Raw genomic sequence first — 18,832 nt, forward strand, 5'->3', positions numbered from 1 at the left:
TTTTACATACATCAAATAGTGTTTATTGCAGACTTTCAGCTGAGTCATGTGAAAAAGGCACCATGAAAATTAATATAACTAGATGATGTATTTCTTCTAAATGACACGATGGGTTTCTTTTTGTAATGTCTTTATATACAGGTGACAGAACAGAACATTTTGCACTGGGGAAACTCAGGTGGGGGAAGAAGTCGTCATAGTACCATAAACAACATTTACTGGAATATTTAACTCAGATTGGCCATGTTTCAAAAGTTTTCAGTTGGAAATTAATACTTCGTTCTCTTTCGCAATCGCCTTTCACCCCACCCCCAGAAACCCTGGGTTTCCCTTTCAACGGGTGAAGTTAACACGATGCCTTTCAGAAATAATACTGTAAAGGACCACACAGAGACCTTCAAAATCAAGGTCTGACTGCCCTGCCCTGAACCTTTAAAAAAACTGACACTTGTGTTATCATTTCCTTTGTGCCTTTATTGGTTTTCTTGTGCTCATCCCCACTGGAACAGCCGTAAAATTGGAATCCAGAATAAGTTACCTCTGCTATTGCTATCTCCGTTAAGAAGCCATCTTGTGAAGTAGTTGGAAGAATGGCCATAGTCTGCATGGAAGATTCGAGCCGTTGGCATCTCAGGTGCTGAGAAATGAGATGTGGAGAGAAAGAGCGCCCATGGCGATGGATGACAGTGACACAACACACGAAAGGGAGCACTCCCAATGCCACGAAGTTCCACTGGTTCCAGCAGCAAAGAGCCAAAAGCTCACATACGTTTAACTCCTTTGTTGACATCAATGGGTTGACATCAAAGGAGATTCTCCCTGGCTAGATCATGTGCCTTTGGATTCACACTGGATCACAGATTTCAACCTGTTTTGTTGCAGAGATTGGAAACTGGTGGCCTTCTGGACACTGCGGGCCTATCGCTGCCATCAGCCCTGACCATTGGACAGACTGGCAAGAGCTGATAGAAGCTGGAGTCCTACAACAACAGTCCCACAGATTTTCCCTGCCTGTTTTTAATCAGGTGGCTCAGTGGCCGTCTTTGCCCCCCAAATAGCGGTGTGATTTTGCTTGCCTGCTTTGAAGAAGAAGAAGGGGGAAGATCAGAAAAGCATGAAATGATTAGCTTCATCCACCCAGCCTTGGGAGCGCTGGTTCATTTCCCGTTAAATGTGCTTTTTGAGTAAGGGAGAAGGGAAGCACCAGTTGTCCCACTGATCTCCCAGCTGCATGCTTTCTTCATGGTAGTCTTCATCAACCTCATGCTATCCAGATGTTTTGGACTACAACTCCCATCAGTCCCAGTTGAGTCGTATTCCAAAACATCTGGAGAACACCAGGCTGAGGAAGGCTGGTTTATGGCATCAAGTTGTGTCTACATAAATAGTCGTCATCAACCAGACATTTCCTCTTCATGGCTTCCTAAAACAAAGCATGATGGGACAATGCCCAGATTGATGGGAGCTCTTCCTTCTTTTTTGAGCGAGTACAAACAAAAATGGACAGAGAATGCATTTAGTGGCTGCTGCTCTCGTCGAAAGACTCTACTCCCGAGTCCGTGGCAGCAGCACTGAGTTTCTCTTGCCGTCTTCTCATAATCTCTTGTAATTCTGTACTTCCACTGGTAGCCTTTGAAATCAGAAAAGGGGGGGAGAGATTCAAAACAAGCCTATATCACAAGAGCCAAGATTTGACTTCAGTTATGAAATGCATCTACTAAATCCATTTATTTAACAGGGGTAGGAGTGGTGGAAGGTTTCTGATTCAGCAAAACATGTTGAGGAAATCCAAAGCCAAGAATAAGAACATAAGAGGAGCCTGCTGGATCAGGCCAATGGCCTAACCAGTCCAGCATCCTGTTCTCACAGTGGCCAAACAGATGCCTGTGGGAAGCCCGCAAGCAGGATTTGAGCTCACAAGGGCACACCCCCCTTTCTGTTAAGTTACAGCAATAGGTATCTAGAAACATTGCTGCTTCTGAGCATAGGAGGACAACATAGCTAGTAGTCACTGATAGCCTTATCCTCCAAAGCATGAGATGCTCAATCACAGGGTCATGGGTTCGAGCCCTACGTTGGGATAAAGATTCCTGCATTGCAGGGGGTGGGACTAGATGACCCTTGGTGACCAACACTGCCTCCTGCGGGAGTGAGTTACATAGTTTCCCAATGAGCTGTGTGAAGAAGCACTTTCTTTTCTCTGTGCTGAATCTTCCAACCTTCAACTTCACTGGAGATCTGAGAGTTCCAGTGTTATGAGAGAGGGAGCAGCCATTCAGTGCAGCTGCTACTGGCATGTGCTACTTCAGGTGGAAGGTCGGAAATTGCATGTTCAAACTTGCCTCCTGCTCCCTAAACTCCCCACACATTGGAAAGTAGGCTTGCTACTTGAGAAAGGTGGACAGAGTCATTCCGTACAGCACTGCCATTTTCTATGTGTAGCACAGGTCTGGGGAACTGGACCCAGCCAAAGGGTTGGATTCCAAACAGGCCACTTTAACAGGTCGTATGATGCCAGGTGATTCAAAATTCTAGCCATGGGAGCAGCCACAGGCTGTCCCCCGATCTTAGCGCTGTGACTCAGAGATAAGACTCTGCTTGCTATTTGATACTAGAAAGGCTTATCCCTGATGTTAGTACTGCCTCTGCTGCCACCTATGACTATCCTAGAGCAAGAAGAAGCTTTCCCCCAATCTTAGTGCTGTGACTCCACAGTGCTAAGCTCAGAGATAAACCTCCTTTACTTGCTAGCCACCAATGACTATCCTAGAGCAAGCGGAAGCTTATTTCTGATCTTAGTGCTGTGGTGTGTTTGCTTATTTTAAGAGGGTGAGGGAACATTACCGCATGCAGTTAGAAGTGCTACAAGCCAGCAAGAGCTGCCCTGTGTGATTCTGTTGACTGTACAGGTTACAGGTAGGTAGCCGTGTTGGTCTGGATCGAAGTAAAATAAAAAAATTCCTTCAGTAGCACCTTAAAGACCAACTAAGTTTTTATTTTGGTATGAGCTTTCGTGTGCATGCACACTTCTTCAGAAGTTCTTCTGAAGAAGTGTGCATGCACACGAAAGCTCATACCAAAATAAAAACTTAGTTGGTCTTTAAGGTGCTACTGAAGGAATTTTTTTGTTGACTGTACAGTTAGGCTTTCAGATAAACTGTTGAGATGCTGAAGGCACTCTTCTGCCACAGTGCCTCTTTGGGAGGAAGCGGCAAATCCAAGGCCATCTAGTCCAAACTCCTGCAGAAGTCCCTTCCAAGTCAGTGTTTAAATGACACCCAACTCAAGTGTTCACCCCACTTTTGTCATTACCCTGAGTGGAAGGGCTCAGAGCTCAATGTGTGTTGGCGGTTCGATCCTTGATGCATCCAGATAGCCATGCCTAACACCTAAGAGTATGGATGGGGAACTAGGATGGCAAAGGCTGATGGATTTGGTGGAGAAACCGACTCAGCACGTACCTCCAGTGCAGCTTTCTGAACAGTAATTTGGCTGTAGACTCGAGCTCCTTCGGGGCACACAGTCCTTAGCTCGTCTTTGTTGAGGGAGAACAGCTGAGCGCCAGTCAAAACCCCAAGGCTGTTGACAGTTCTGTAGGATTAGCGGCAACAGATTAGCACAGCGAAGCTATTTTTTTTACATATACGAACAAACAAGAAAATGCAAAATGTGATACTCGGGTAAAGGAAAGAAATTGCTCACTCGCAACACGCAACCAGAAATCGCTAAGGCCTTTCCCCCAAGTAGGCTCCTGAAAGCCTAAACTCAGAACCAAGCATATTTGTTTGGTCCCAAAATGAACTCAGAAGGGAAGAGAATCGAGCATCATCTTTTAATTTGATCCTGATTTTCATGTGGCCAACAAAGTACGCCAGCAATTTGGAGGAGTTTATTCAGAAGAGAACCAAACCATAGGTCCACCTACTGTAGGATCAGTAATGGCAATGGATTTCAAGCAGGGTTTTGTTTTTCCAGGCAGGGGGTGCCAACCTCATCCTAAGTATTGTGGGCCCAATTTTATGGAACTCCCTTCCAGCTGAGATCAGACAGGCCCCTTTCCCTGTTGAACTTCCAGAACCTGCCTATCTGTTACAATGATATACCTCCTTTATCTTCCAAGGATCTCAAGGTGGTGGTTCATGGTTTTCCTCCTCCCCTTTTCGTTTCACCTTCCCAACAACCCTGGGAGGTAGGTTAGGCTAAGAGATGGTGACTGGCCCAAGGTGAGCTTCATGGCCAAGAGGGGATGCAAATTCTGCTTTCCCAAGTCCCACTCCATTTTTATCCCTTTCTCAGCATTCAGTTACTTGCACATGGCTCAGAGACTATGGCAATTAAGCCATATGCCAACACTTAAAACAAACAAACAAATCTGGAACCTTCTGCAAGCAAAGCAGATGCTCTGCCCTTGAGCTTAATGCAGCTCTTTCGGACAGGATGGCGCTGAGTAGCCTCTTAACTCTGATCAACTCTTATCAGAAAATGTTGCTCCTTGAAACTCACACTGGGTTGAAGCCTTTTGCCTGCAACCAGCTTTTCACGTCTTCGGGAGAGGAATCGTAGCTGATGTTCATGGCTGGGGCATTGGATCGTGGCACGTGGAACTTCTTTTGGGCAGCGCTTCGGCCAATGGTGAGCCGGTGGATGAGCTCATCCTGGACTTCCTCCATCTGAGATTTCCGCCCTTAAAAAGAAGGAGGAGAAGGAATGAGGCAAAATTGACTGTTGTTTAAAATATGTATTTGAAGAAATGACTCAAAGGAAAACTGATTCCTGCCATCCGCTTTGATTGCTTTAACTGCAGTGCAATCCTATGCATGTTTACTCAGAAGTAAAGGCTGTGGGGTTTACTCCTCAGTTAATGTGCATAGAATTGAGGCCCTGTACCATTTTCTTGCTAAATGGTATAGCTATTGTCAGATTTTTTCCGTTTAATCCAGAATTTTAGGATTTAAGGATAAATCATAACTAACTTTGCAGAATTCTGTTCCCCTGAATTTAACAGGATTTGTGGTGAACTCCATTGCAGGGTTAGTGTGTGATCTAACTTAAGCACTTTTAAGCCTAATTGCGTTCAATGAGAGAGCTAAGGATGTGCTTCACTTCCCCCATTAAAATCAATGGGACTTAGGAGTTCTTGATGTTGATTTAGGGCCATATAGGTGGCGCTGTGGTTAAACCACTGAGCCTAGGGCTTGCTGATCAGAAGGTCAGCGGCTCGAATCCCTGTGACGGGGTGAGCTCCCGTTGCTTGGTCCCAGCTCCTGCCAACCTAGCAGTTCGAAAGCACGTCAAAATGCAAGTAGATAAATAGGAACTGCTACAGCGGGAAGGTAAACGGTGTTTCCGTGTGCTGCTCTGGTTTGCCAGAAGCGGCTTTGTCATGCTGGCCACGTGACCTGGAAGCTATACGCTGGCTCCCTTGGCCAATAATGCGAGATGAGCGCGCAACCCCAGAGTCGGTCACGACTGGACCTAATGGTCAGGGGTCCCTTTACCTTTAGGATGGTTCTATATATTACCAGAATAGCACTGGCTGTTTGAGATTAGCAGGGCAATTCTGTAGACACCAAAAAACAGTCCATCACTAGGGTTTTGGGCTGCTGCTGCAGCATTCTCCTCCTTAGCTCAGTCTTCTGTCTCCCACACTGGCTATTTCAAAAGCAAAGGGAAATCACTACTTTGAATTCAACCAGCCAAGAAGCCTTGGCTGTGCTTCTTTCTTCCCAGCCTGTAAAATTAGCACGTGCCGCACATAGCAAAGCAAGCACAATGAAAAGCTGGCACAGCCCTCCAGGGATCAGAGCGCCAGCCTTGCGATAGCTGACTGTTCACTGGTCAAGGCTGCAGCTACTTCTGCACCAAAATTTAACCCGAGTGATTCTGCGAGTAGAATAAATCATGAAAATTAAACATGTCTGCATTAGTCAAGTCTGCTTTCCACAGCCATGTTTCCAAAGGACCTGGAATTGTTGGGTTGGGGAACAGCAAAAGTCCGTGCATGGAGACTGAAGGCAGATGGGCTGCAGAAGACCCAGGAGGATAGAAGAAGCCCATTTCCTGACCAGAGGATGTTGGAATATTGGGGTGTAAATCACCAATATTCTTACTACTGCCACTGGCTTCGGTAAAGAAGACAGCAAACAATCGTAGGTGCTAATCTACGTTTATTCAGAGAGTGTGTGTTCAGCCATCACTCTCCAGTTCAGAAGAAAATGAAAGTAGAAAGAGAACAAAGAACATCACATGACAGGAGATCAAGTTACACAGTCTCCTGTGTGTGGGAAAGTTACAGCAATCATATAAAGTAAACAATTCAGCCACATGCCGCATCTGTACCATGTATAGGATTTATGCTAACATCTCCCCTGAATCCTGAAATGGAAAAAGATGCAAATGTGAGAGCATCATTAAGAGAAGTGAACAGACAGTTGTCATAAACAAAGTAGGACTTTCCTGCTGTGGAACTCTCTGAGACTGGATTGACCAGCTTTGGCTTCCAGGGGACCAGAGCAGTTGCTCTGTTGACAGAAACAGTGTTGCGTTTGACAACCTGTTGTTGTGGCTTAGCCTGTGTGACTGCTGCCTGTTTTGGAGTTCTAAGCACAGCTAAATTTGCAATTGCTGTGTTGGCAAACTCCTGAGAATACCTCTTGGGTCCTCTTCTAATCCTCTCAGACCTGCGTGAGAGGTGCAAATCCTGTTTACTGAGATTCTCCCCCTCAGGACTTTTGGGAGAACTCATACCAATGGTAAACAGTGGATCTAGTGCTTCAAGCACTTTTTCATCATCCGATGATGGTCTGTTAAAAACAGCATGAGTTCCTTTGTGTATGACTGTCTCCCCTGTGTCAGAGCTACTCGGGGTAGAGCCTTCAGCAAAGGAATCATTATCACTACCACTTGTGTCAGTGTAGGAAGCATCAAAATCATTGGCACCTATGGGAAATTCATCAAGAACATATGTTTCTTGTGGCGTAGGAGAGTGTTCTACCTCTTGAGTAAGAATCACCTCATTGGAAGAAGACAACATAACTCTGTATTGACCTTCCTCAAAACCCAATAGAATGCCTTGGACTGGCTTGCCCTCAAGCGAAGCTACCCACATTTTGATTCCAAAAACCTTAGTGTTGCTCACATCAGGCTTTTGTTGGAACAGAATCTCATAAGGAGAACGCCTCTGTCCTTTAGGAACCTGTCTGAGCCACTGGTAAAGGAAAAATGAGATGCTTTCAGCCCACAGTTGTTCAGACAATCCTGAACTCAGCAGTTGCGCCTGCATGCCTGCTTCTAACTCAGTGTTAACCTTAACACATAAGCTTTTGTCCCAAGCTGCCTGGGTTTTGGCAAACTTGTGGTGAATGCCTTTGTCATCAAAAAAGGCTTGAAACTCCTGTGAAGTAAAAAGAGGAATGTCATTGGTTAACAAACATTCAATTTTACAACCATGTTTCAGTTCAACCTTAGCATGAAATTCAGAGAATTTCACAATAGCCTGCTGAGGCTTTTGCAGAGGATAAAACCACGTATACTTAGAGAAGTGGTCAGTTATCAAAAGATAATATTTGGCCTTGCCAAGGGACTTCGGCATAGGACCAAAAACACCAGCAGAAACGATCTGGAAACAACGTGTTAGACCTTTCTTGCTTGGTTGCTTCTTTGCCTCCTTAGGCTCCTCTGGACCTGTCAAACAATCATCAACAACATTAAAGCATGCATCACTTTTATCATAAGATAATCTGAAAAGGTTATCTTTGTCTCTGTGTCCCGTCAAAAGAACTTCTCCATCTTTAGAAATCACACAGGTGCCCCTGTGAAAACACAGCTCAAACCCCTTTTCATCAATTTGAGAAACACTGAAAAGGTTTTGCTTCAACTCTGGAACAAGATACACATTACTGATACTCAAATTTAGAGATTTCAGAAAAATAGTTCCCTTTCCAATGGATTTCAAGGAATTGCCATCTGCCTGTGACACGATGGAGTCCAGCTTCTCGAAAGTCTGGAACAGTCTCTTGTCGTTCACCAGATGGTGCGAAGATCCCGAATCTATGATCAGATAAGACCCGTCGTTGTCTTGGTCATCAAGCTGAGTGAGCATTACAAGCATTTTGCGTGCTGTAGGGCCCTTGCTGCTGCCGCCGCCGCTGCTGCTACCGCCGCTGCCTCGCCCCTTAGGCCCAGAAGCCTGTTGTTGACTTCCTGAGTCCTTCTGGGGTCGTCTGCATGTCTTGGCTGTGTGCCCAGGAATATTGCATAACTGGCATCTGACCACAGTTTTAAGGGCTTGTGCAGTCTCTGCAGATGCACCAGGTGAGGGTGAGTAGCGCTCCCCGTTGGCCTCCGCCTGTGCGCGGGTCCTGTCCTCCTCATTAAGCAATGAAGCATAAATTCCTGCTGCAGTCATTTGCTGAGGGTCTTGAGCCCCCAGCTGGGCTGCAATAGCATTATAGGACTTGGGAAGGCTATTTAGCACTGTAAAGCAATAAATGTCGTCATCCAAATTGACGTTTCTGTCAGCTAGCTCCTGGCGTAGTTGACGCATCTGATGCAAATGGGCTCTCAAGTCTCCTCCCTCCTTCAGACGCAAATTAATTAATCTCTGAAAGAATAATGTTGTTGATCCGGCGCGCAACCTCAGGTGCTCGTCCCGAAGATGAGTCCAAACATCATAAGCATTATCTAAGTTCCGAATATGAACCAGCTGTGATGGGTCCAAATGCAGAACTATTGTTGCCCTTGCCTGTGCGTTGCGATTCAACCACCTTTGGCCTGGCAAAACGGGCGGTGCGTTCTGAATCAACTCAATAAGTCCTTGCCGGATAAGAACACATTCCATTTTAACACTCCACGTTGCATAATTTGAGTCATTTAACAAAGGACACAAACTCTTGGGTGTTTGATCTGAATCCCCGGCTTTAGCCATCTTGCTTCTGTAAGCGTGCTGCTAGCTTCTGACTTCAAAGTACAAAGAAGCTGCAAATTAGGCTTTCGGCAGGCATCTGCAATTAAGCTGCTGCTTTAGAGGTTTTATTGCCGCTATAAATCAGTCCCGGTTACTCACTGCTCCGGTGATAAGGAACGCAGACTTTCCGTGCACTTCCTCCCCTGGAACGCAGGAACCGGTGACTCCCAAGCAGGCGAAATTCCTCAGGATCAGCTGCTGCAGATTGAGGCCTGATTACGTGCCTGTTTTCACGCTTTTCAGAGGTCCGTGGATCGAAACCAGAGCTCAACCATCCTCTGCTACCACTGTTGGAATATTGGGGTGTAAATCACCAATATTCTTACTACTGCCACTGGCTTCGGTAAAGAAGACAGCAAACAATCGTAGGTGCTAATCTACGTTTATTCAGAGAGTGTGTGTTCAGCCATCACTCTCCAGTTCAGAAGAAAATGAAAGTAGAAAGAGAACAAAGAACATCACATGACAGGAGATCAAGTTACACAGTCTCCTGTGTGTGGGAAAGTTACAGCAATCATATAAAGTAAACAATTCAGCCACATGCCGCATCTGTACCATGTATAGGATTTATGCTAACAGAGGATACCCTGTACAGTCTGCCTCCATAAGAGCTAGAAACTTGGCTTAAAAAAAACCACACACACCCAAGAACCTTTGGTTCTCAACACCACCTCCAATGCCAAATTTTCTGGATGACAAGTACAGTATTCAGAACACATCCCCCCCCCCAAGTGACAGGCTGGTAGCCAACACTAGTCATACTCAGAAATAAATGAATTTCAGCAAGTTAAGGCCATTGACATAAGTGGTGTATGACTTAACTGGATATAAGCAGCTTAATTACTTATTTTGACACACATGGCTTTTCTGGCCCACAGAACAAGAGAGAGGGAGACTCACGATCTATAGGGGGCGGCTTCTGCCTCTGGCCGTCTCGCCCGCCTTCGCTTGAGGTGCTGCTTTGGCGGCTGATGGCTCCAGGCACCTTTGGCACAGGAACAGGGATGGGCGCTGGCATACTTGGCGGGAGAGGGACAGGAAGTGGCGTCTGGGGCGGTGAAGGGACGGCAGGAGCGGGGTCAGGTTGCTTCGGCACAAAGTCCGTCCTTTGCTTCTACAAATGCACACCAAAAAAGAGGTTACATTTTTCATAGCTGTGGGGAAAATCCAAGTTGTTGGGTTTTTTGGTTTCGCAGAATATATGCATTAACTAAACCTCTGCAAGAGTGAACACTTGTTTGCTTATTTTTCATGCTTCAAACCTGTGCAACACGAGAGAGGCATTGCAGGTAAAGGATACCCATGCATTGCAGGAAGAGAAAAATAGAGAGTGAAACCTAAGTCAGTAGATGATCACCATCTCTTGGTCTTCTTTTTTTAATAAAAAATATATATTTTGATGCATCTGTCTGCCTGTTTACCTATCACCATAGATGTGGGTGTGCATCAGCTCAAGGTTTACTCCTCCATCCCTTCCAACTGCAGAGCCTGGGGACAATGTGAATTGGTCCACAGCGTGGGAATGCATTCTTATTTCTGGAGAGAGCAAGCAAGAATGCACTCCCAAAAGGCTAGTTCACACTGCAAACACCTTTACAGTCCCAGCCTGCTAAGTGGGCTACAGACTTTCAAGAGGTCTGACTTTGTTATGTTTTCAAAAGGCATTATAGCTTTTCGAGAGCGCTTAACAGCCGAGGAAACCACAGGGGAGATGGCAACACAGGGGCATTTTTTTTCTCCTGGGAAGCTACATGGGATCTGGAAAAAATGGAGAGTGGGAGGTAGTGTGCAGAAGGGAGAGTCTTGCTAAATAGCCACCACATATAGCAAGGCTCAAGCACTGTGCAAAAATAAGAGATTTAAGGATCATACGGGATCCTTTAATCTGTCTCCTTAATCATGCAGAATTGTGTCATGTCAATGCTCAGGAATATAGGCACACACCTATACAGTGGAACCTCGGTTTATGAACACCTCGGTTTATGAATTTTCGGTTTACGAACGCTGCGGACCCATCTGGAACGGATTAATTCACTTTCCATTACTTTCAATGGGAAAGTTCGCTTCAGTTTATGAACGCTTCAGTTTATGAACAGACTTCCGGAACCAATTACACCCATGCTTCGGGTTAAGTACGCTTCAGGTTGAGTACTCCATGGGCCCGTCTGGAATAGATTAATCCACTTTCCATTACTTTCAATGGGAAAGTTCGCTTCAGTTTATGAACGCTTCAGTTTAAGTACTCCGTGGACCGTCTGGAACAGATTAATCCACTTTCCATTACTTTCAATGGGAAAGTTCACTTCAGTTTATGAACACTTCAGTTTATGAACAGACTTCCGGAACCAATTGTGTTCATAAACCGAGGTACCACTGTATATAACAGGGCTGAAGGCAGCCCTGTTTAGGGAGGCTTTTAATGTTTAATAGATTATTTTATTTCATTTTTCTGTTGGAAGCCGCCCAGAGTGGCTGGGGAAACCCAGCCAGATGGGCGGGGTATAAATAATAATAACAATATATTATTATTATTATTATTATTATTATTATTATTATTATTATTATTATTACAGCCTTTCCACAAACACAGCAGGAGTCACCTACACAGGTCTTACAGATGCATAAAATCAGAGTTGGAAGAGACCTTGAGGATCATCTAGTCCAACCTGAATATGCAGCTGTCCCATAGGGTGTTATCAGCACCATGCTCTAACCAACTGAGCTTTCCTGAAGCAGAGCATGTTTTCTCCAGACAATCTATGAGCTGTAAACCCAAGATCCAACCTTGGTTACAGCTTATGGTGTGTCTGGAGAGAGACAAACCATGACATGCAAAGCTAGCTAAACCGTGGCTTAGCTCATGGCAGAAGAACTGGGGGAAGAACGTAGTTGCAGTGATTTCCTTTCCCGAACCGTGAGCTTTCTTGCTAAGCTACAGTTTTGCTTAGCATTCCACCTGCACCAGCTCAGTAATAAGCTAGACAGGCCAAGTTTTCTGACCCTGCATAGGGCAGCTTCAGATGTTAAGCATGTTAAGCCTCGCTTGAGACTCCCTAAGGCTGGAAGTTGAGAATTTGTTAGAGGAAACAGTAGTGAGGTGGGAGAGAAGGCTTTTGAGGAGCGCGGAAGATCTTACGGACAGTTCCCAAAAAGCTTTTAACAAGGCACACTGCTTCATATATTTTATATGAGAACAATTTGAATTACCTCAGAGAGTTCTCCCAGTAATTGCTACAAGAAAAGCGGAGTAAATCAAAGCAAATTAGATAAGTTGGAACAATGTTGAAACGTCAACCACAGAATCAGCAGCCTTCCAGCATTTTAAGTGGCATTCATTGGCTCTTGATGGCAACAATTACTTGCCAATTTTTGAATTCCTACTGGAATTCCCACCATCACCAGCAGGGACGACAATGTGCAGTCACAAAACAAAGCAAACCATGGTTTGTGTTATATTAGCTCAGGATTGCATTACGGGTGTGTTATATTATATTAAAATATAACAAGGTGGTTTAGATTGTATTACCTATCTGCCTCCGGGGATAATAAGACTGTATCATGTGGTAATGCAATGCTTTCTCCAAGTCAAGCGCTTTTAAAATAGGCAAGGTGTTCTCAGAAATACTGATGTGCACTGGGCCCCCACAAAGTCAATGGGCAAAGTTCAAGCCCTTCGTTGCAGTAACCCACAATCTCCATCACAAGATGGCACCTACGCTGATGTGAGCCATGAGGACCAGAAACTTGTTAGAAATATTGGGTTTTAAATAAAAATCCCTCAAGTTGCCCGTGTGGATGTGTAACTCAGGAATTGAATGGATACAACTATGGGGGGGGTCAATGTTAGCCAGGGAGCTCTGTGGACCATGATGTTAAGGCAGGGGACAGGAAGAGACATATAGAGGCAACTCCCCACTTATGTGGGGGTTACGCTCTGGTTCCCCACGCACATAAGATAAATGTGTGCAAGTGGGGAACACCCTGGAGAGTCCTTGTGGCTCACGAGGAGACCCTTCCCAGAGTCCAAAGTGGACATCCTCTTGGGGCTCTGTGCAGGGGCTCCACACAAGCCAGAGGCACAGTGGGGCTTTGTTGAGGCTGCTCAGCCTCCCCACCTACCAGCTGGTGCACAGGGTAGTGCAGCAGCCACCGCTTTCAGCTGAGCAGGCTCAACAAAGCCCTGCTTTGCCTCTGGCTCGCAAGGGGACACCCACACACCCTGAGCCCAAAGAGGACATCCTCTTTGGGCTCTGGGGAGGGCATCCTCACGAGCCACCCACCACTTTCAGGTTCCCAGCACTGTACATGTGCGTGGTCACGCAGACGAACATCTCACGCATGCGGGGAGTTTCCTGTACTGCGATTCCCAGGAAATGGTATAAGTGGATATAAAGCACCAGACAGTGGTGTCATAATGGCTAACAGCCATTAAGAGCCTTCTCCTCCCTGAACATCCAAAACATCTGGGCACCATAACTCCCAGCTGAAGTCCCATTCACCATCTCCCAACATGCTCTATTTGTAGAAGGAGGTGGCTAACTCTACACTCCCAGTTCTGCCCAGAAAGTATGTGAGCAGACTCCAAGTCTAGATTTTTCTCTGCACAGGCTTTATACCCCTGTACATAACTGTATGGACCAAATCTAATTAACCAAGAAAAAAAATGCAACATGTCTGAGCAGGCCTTGCACATGCAACAGTTTTCTTTTTTTCAAAAAGTGCTGCCATCATTTGGATAAATTTGGAAACAAGAAACTCAACACCATAGCTGTTTAAACTTTCTTTTTTAAAAAAGAGCACCCCCGCCTCCTCTTCATCCCCAACCAATCAGTTCTGCTAGAATGGTATTGCATGGAATACTGTACTGGCAAAGACTTAATGACAATTCTGGCAACTGCGAATGAGCACCTGCCCGTGTGCATTCCTTCATTTGCAACACATTTCCCAGGCAGCTGAGAAAGGGAGGGTGAGAGCAGTTGGCAGTGGGCACTTGTGTTGGATCTAAGCAAGCTGGCAGGAGATCTGGGCACGAGAAATGTGTGTGAAAGAGAAGCTGCACCCCCCGCAGAGAGACATTTGCCACAAACGGATAAATAAAGAGACTTGTGGAAGGTTTAGTGGTGGACTCCAAAGAATACAAAGAGAAAGCAGTGAATCCCAAGGGGAAATCCTGGTCAAACTTGGCACCAGCATGTTTGCAAGCGGGAGCAAATGGCCAAGATCTTTTGGCAGCAGGAAGAAATATTAATATATATATATTTTTAAAAAACAAACTCATTAAACCAGCGCCAGGATTAAAAAGGCAAGGAGGCAATATGCTGAGCTGTAAAGTGAGGGTAGGCTTGTATGTTAGGATTCCCATTCCTGACCTGTGTCTATTTTGTACATGTTCACTCATATGCATTTTTCTTTATCTGTGGTTCTCAAACCTCCCCCGTCCCATGGATCACTCAAAAATTATTTAGGGTCTTGCTAGACCAATTAGTAATTTTTCTGCCTCTTGTAGTGAATGTAATGCATTCAATTAGGAGCTATATGATTTTTAATTGAATCAGTATCAAACTTTTGAATATCTAGTCTCCCTTCTCCAAATTTCTCCAAATTTAGACTCAAGTAATGTGTAAAAAAAACTGCATAAACTAATGTAAAAGTGTACATGGATTGCATGTATCAGTGAAAAGAACATACAAAAATGTGTTGCATTAGGGAAAACTGCTTTGCAAAATGGGGCATATTAGCAAATTGCATACAGAAATGCGTATATAAGGAGAGATTTGCACTAAAAGGCTGGTGAATCTTCATGAAGACTTTAATTCCCCATCCCTGGCAAACTCACGTGGAAATGTGGAGAACTGAATTTAAGATTGGGAAAAAGAGAAATTGAAACTGACATATCCACACCCACGAGGAACCGATCCTTCTGTGTGGCATCAGCTACGCTCTGGAAGTCCCTGCCCATTGGTATCAGGCAAGCACTTTTGCTACATTGTCTTCAACACCCACTGTTTTGTTTCGACTTACTCAATTTGTAAGGACACGGGTGGCACTGTGGTCTAAACCACTGAGCCTAGGGCTTGCCGATCAGAAGGTCAGTGGTTCGAATCCCTGCGACGGGTGAGCTCCTATTGCTCGGTCCCTGCTCCTGTCAACTTAGCAGTTCGAAAGCACGTCAAAGTGCAAGTAGATAAATAGGTACCGCTCCGGCGGGAAGGTAAACGGCGTTTCCATGCGCTGGTCTGGTTCGCCAGAAGTGGTTTAGTCAAGCTGGCCACATGACCCAGAAGCTGTACGCCAGCTCCCTCGGCCAATAACGCGAGATGAGCGCCGCAACCCCAGAGTCGTCCAAGACTGGACCTGACTGGTCCCTTTACCCTTTACCTTACTCAATACATACATTGCATGACCCTATTTTCCTCTTCAAAGATAAGGGCATAAACATGAGCTTTGGGGACTGTGGGGCATTTTTAAAAAGAAAAGAAAAAGGCGGTGGTGAATTAGGTTCTCTTCCCTTTTCTGCTCCCCACCTCTTTTCCTAACTGCCCATCCATGGAAAGGATGCAGAGCAAACTAACAGCTACAGCACAGGACTCCGTGGTGAATTTGGCACTCACTTCCTCTCTTGCCCATATTGCGCTCAGGCAGAGAGGTGGAAGTACTGAGCTCTCATCCTGCTGGGTCCTTGGGATGGAACTTTCTCCTTTCAAGCTCATTCCTTCCACTATGGAGGAAACAGATGGGGAGGTGGGCAGGCTCCACATGCTCTGTTCTGCTTCAACACCTCCAGACCACAGGTATCTCTTTTATCTGCAAGTCTTAACATTGCACGGTGACATACTGTTCCGTTTCAGGCAGTAGTCCCTCCTGTAGGTGGGGGTGTAGGCCAGATGGGGCACAGCTGGGTCCTGGCTCTGGAGCAGCCAAATCAGGCCAGGGACAAAGTCCAGAAAGGAAGGCTCTAAGATAAGGAGGGCAAGGATGCAATCAGCACCACGGAGAGCTCAGAGTGCAGCTGAGTGCCAAACAAGCAAAACATGAATATTGCTCCAACAACTATCAAACTCTTGACTGAGTCTTAAGCAAGTATTTGACTCCCTTTGGGCTGTTGGCTCTACCCCTACAGTGAACGAGAGCTCCACCCTTAAGGGAGCCTGGCTTGATTTAAAGGTGGTGGCTTCTGAGCTGTTGTCCTTGGGTAGTGGACCCAAGGCAGAAGGGTAGGCTGGTCTTTCTAGTGATTGGAGTTTTGAGAACGTAGGAGTGTTGATGGATGATTCTGAAGCTGAATCAACAGAATTATAGTGTCCCGATCAAGGGAAGTAACTGTACCACTCTATTCTGTCAAGGTCAGGCCATGTCTGGAGTACGGTTTCCACTTCTGGGTGCCACAATTTAATGGATATCAAGAAGCTGGAAAGTGTGCAGAGAAGGGCAACCAAGAAGATCAAGCCTTATGAGGAACGGTTGAAGGAGCTGAGTATATTTAGCCTAGTAAAGAGGAGACTGAGATAGCTAACTCAAATATCTAAAGGTATTCACATGGAGGATGGAGCAAGCTTGCTTTCTCCTGCTCCAGAGGGCAGGACCCAAACCAATAGCTTCAAGTTACAAGAAAGGAGGTTCTGGCTAAAGATCAGGAAGAACTTTCTGACAGTAAGAGCTGTTCAACAGTGAAACGGACTCCATTGGAAGGTGGTGGACTCTACCTTCATTTGAAGTTTTTAAGCAGAATGTCATCTGTCATGGATGCTATAGTTGAGATTCCTGCATTGCAAGGGGGCTGGATTTGGGGCCATTCCCAACAACACACTTTTATGATCCTCTTTCTGGGTGGAGTGATGGTCTCTGTCTGTTGTCTCTTCCACTGAGGAGGGAGGAACTGATGCTCTGGCTCTTGGGGGCTCTTGGGTGATCTGCCAGCTAAGATGTGGCCAGGTCCAGACTTACTAAGTGCCCTGGGGATGAGATCATTTCAGGAAACCTCCAGCCTCTTCCTTGGGGTCTTGTGAAACCTCCCTCATAAAAAATAGTGTTCAATTTGCTCATGCAATACTTTCATATCCATTTTTTTAAAAAATAAAAAAGTGGGATTCATGGATTATAGCAAGTTTTGACAACAAATATCTGCTTCAAAACAGACTATAAAAACTACCAGTGGGGACAGGGTTGCTTAGAGGCAGGGCTCCGCTTTCACAGGGTCAAGGAGACAAAATTGGCAGGAGGACTCAAAGGGGGCAGCAGCCTCAATGCTGAATATATCCAAGACCAAAATAAGTCCACTGTGAAGTGACCCTTGGTTTCACCAGGGGAAATGACTAGCCTAAAGTGAAAATTTGACTGAAACACCCATGAATTGTTTCATTACTGTGAGTATTATGAAGCTGCAAGTAGGTAGCCAATGTGTTACACACCAAAAGAGAAAACACACATGAGGATCATTCTCCAGGTTCATCCATCTGAGGTAGCGAGGTGGGCCTTCTTAATGGTGACACCCCAACCATGGAACGCTCTCCTCGGAGATGCTTGCCTGGGCCCTATGATCTTTCATCGCTTTTTGCTCTCCTGGGCCTTTTAATTAGAACTAATGTGAGTTTTCAGTGCTGTTTTCTCAAGCCTAGGCTGCTTCACGAAGGGTCATGCTAATTTTGGGACCCATGCCGTTTCTGCCTTGTTTTACCTGATTGCTGGTGGCTGCATTCATATTGTTTTAAATTTGTGAACCACCCAGAGGACATGGTTAATTGGGCAGTATATAAAACACCAACCAACCAACCAACAGACAAATGAAAACCGATCAGCACCACAGAAATTCCGGAACACTCCAACAGCATGCTTCACACCACACAGTGCAAACAAAACGTGGAAACAATCCAGGCTTGCTGTTTGATATATGTTGTGACTTTGCAACTCCCTCTGCTTGATAGAGCGCAGGATGAGGACCGCTGACTCATTTTTCCGCACATGCTTACACACCTCTGCAGGATGAGTCTCTCTGGGTTTTTTGATAGAAATGTGCTGATCTTGTCCAGATATTCAGTTATTAAGGATTTCCTGGGTCTGCTCGAAAATTTATATCCCTTCACAAACTAACCACACTCCATACAGGATCTTGCCAAGTTGCAGGGTTCTTAAAAAAAAAAAACATACACGAGAGGCTCCCACCCTAACAAGCTGTAGACCCCCTCCTCAGTTCCTTATGGCCTCCAATTACCTCAATACTCCATAGTCAAAGCAAATAAATAATGATAATAATAATAAATTACCCCATGCCTCAAATGCAATTTAAAGTATAAATGATCTGGAGCTCAGGCACCCAGGGACCAAATTAGATGTCACATACTATTGCCTGTAACTTGAAAAGAACAGGAACAACAAAAGCAGTTTTGGTTGGAGGAGCAGTTCTGAGGGAAGGTAGTGATTAAATAATTTCTGCACTCAAAAATCACCCTCCCAAGGTGCTTTTCTCCCTGCGAGAGGAAAATATATGGGTACAGTTTTCTGCTCAAATGTACCATCTTCGGGAGTGTGCTGTGGGCCCTTTAAACCTTAAGGACTTTTAGTCCCATGTGAAACTTCCTGTATACTATGGTTGTCAAGGGAAGAATCTACTCAGATCGCCTCTTCAGGGCCTTTTCTGTGGTGGCTGCCCTCTTGTAGCAGTCCTTGCCAAGGCAGGTCAGGGATTATGGGAGTTGTAGTCATGGGTTCCTCACTTCTGCTATAGAAACTAGCTAGGGTGCTGTTTACTGTCCACTGCTATTGCTGAGATTGCTGATGGAGCTGTTGAAATTCTTGTTAAAGTTTTTTTAATGGTTTCTATGCTGTTCTGAATTATTATTACCTCTTTGTGAGCAGCCCTAAGGACCTAGG

At 45.3% G+C, this 18,832-nt stretch overlaps 1 protein-coding gene across 5 annotated transcripts in view; it reads right to left on the reverse strand.

Annotated features, from left to right (window-relative positions):
* The window catches only part of EPS8 (EGFR pathway substrate 8, signaling adaptor), a 132,524-nt gene continuing 113,692 nt past the window's right edge, over window positions 1–18,832 (reverse strand). For all 5 annotated transcript variants that reach the window (XM_035126529.3, XM_088676944.1, XM_088676946.1 and 2 more), the window contains 4 exons: window positions 9,866–10,079; window positions 4,504–4,684; window positions 3,462–3,591; window positions 1–1,630 (listed from right to left, as the gene is read on the reverse strand). In XM_035126529.3, coding sequence (XP_034982420.2) covers window positions 1,517–1,630; window positions 3,462–3,591; window positions 4,504–4,684; window positions 9,866–10,079 — 639 coding nt within the window. In that variant the 3' untranslated portion in view covers window positions 1–1,516. The remainder of the gene's footprint in view (window positions 1,631–3,461; window positions 3,592–4,503; window positions 4,685–9,865; window positions 10,080–18,832) is intronic.

Source organism: Zootoca vivipara, chromosome 9 (assembly GCF_965207765.1).
Source record: "Zootoca vivipara chromosome 9, rZooViv2.hap1.1, whole genome shotgun sequence".
NCBI lineage: Eukaryota > Metazoa > Chordata > Lepidosauria > Squamata > Lacertidae > Zootoca > Zootoca vivipara.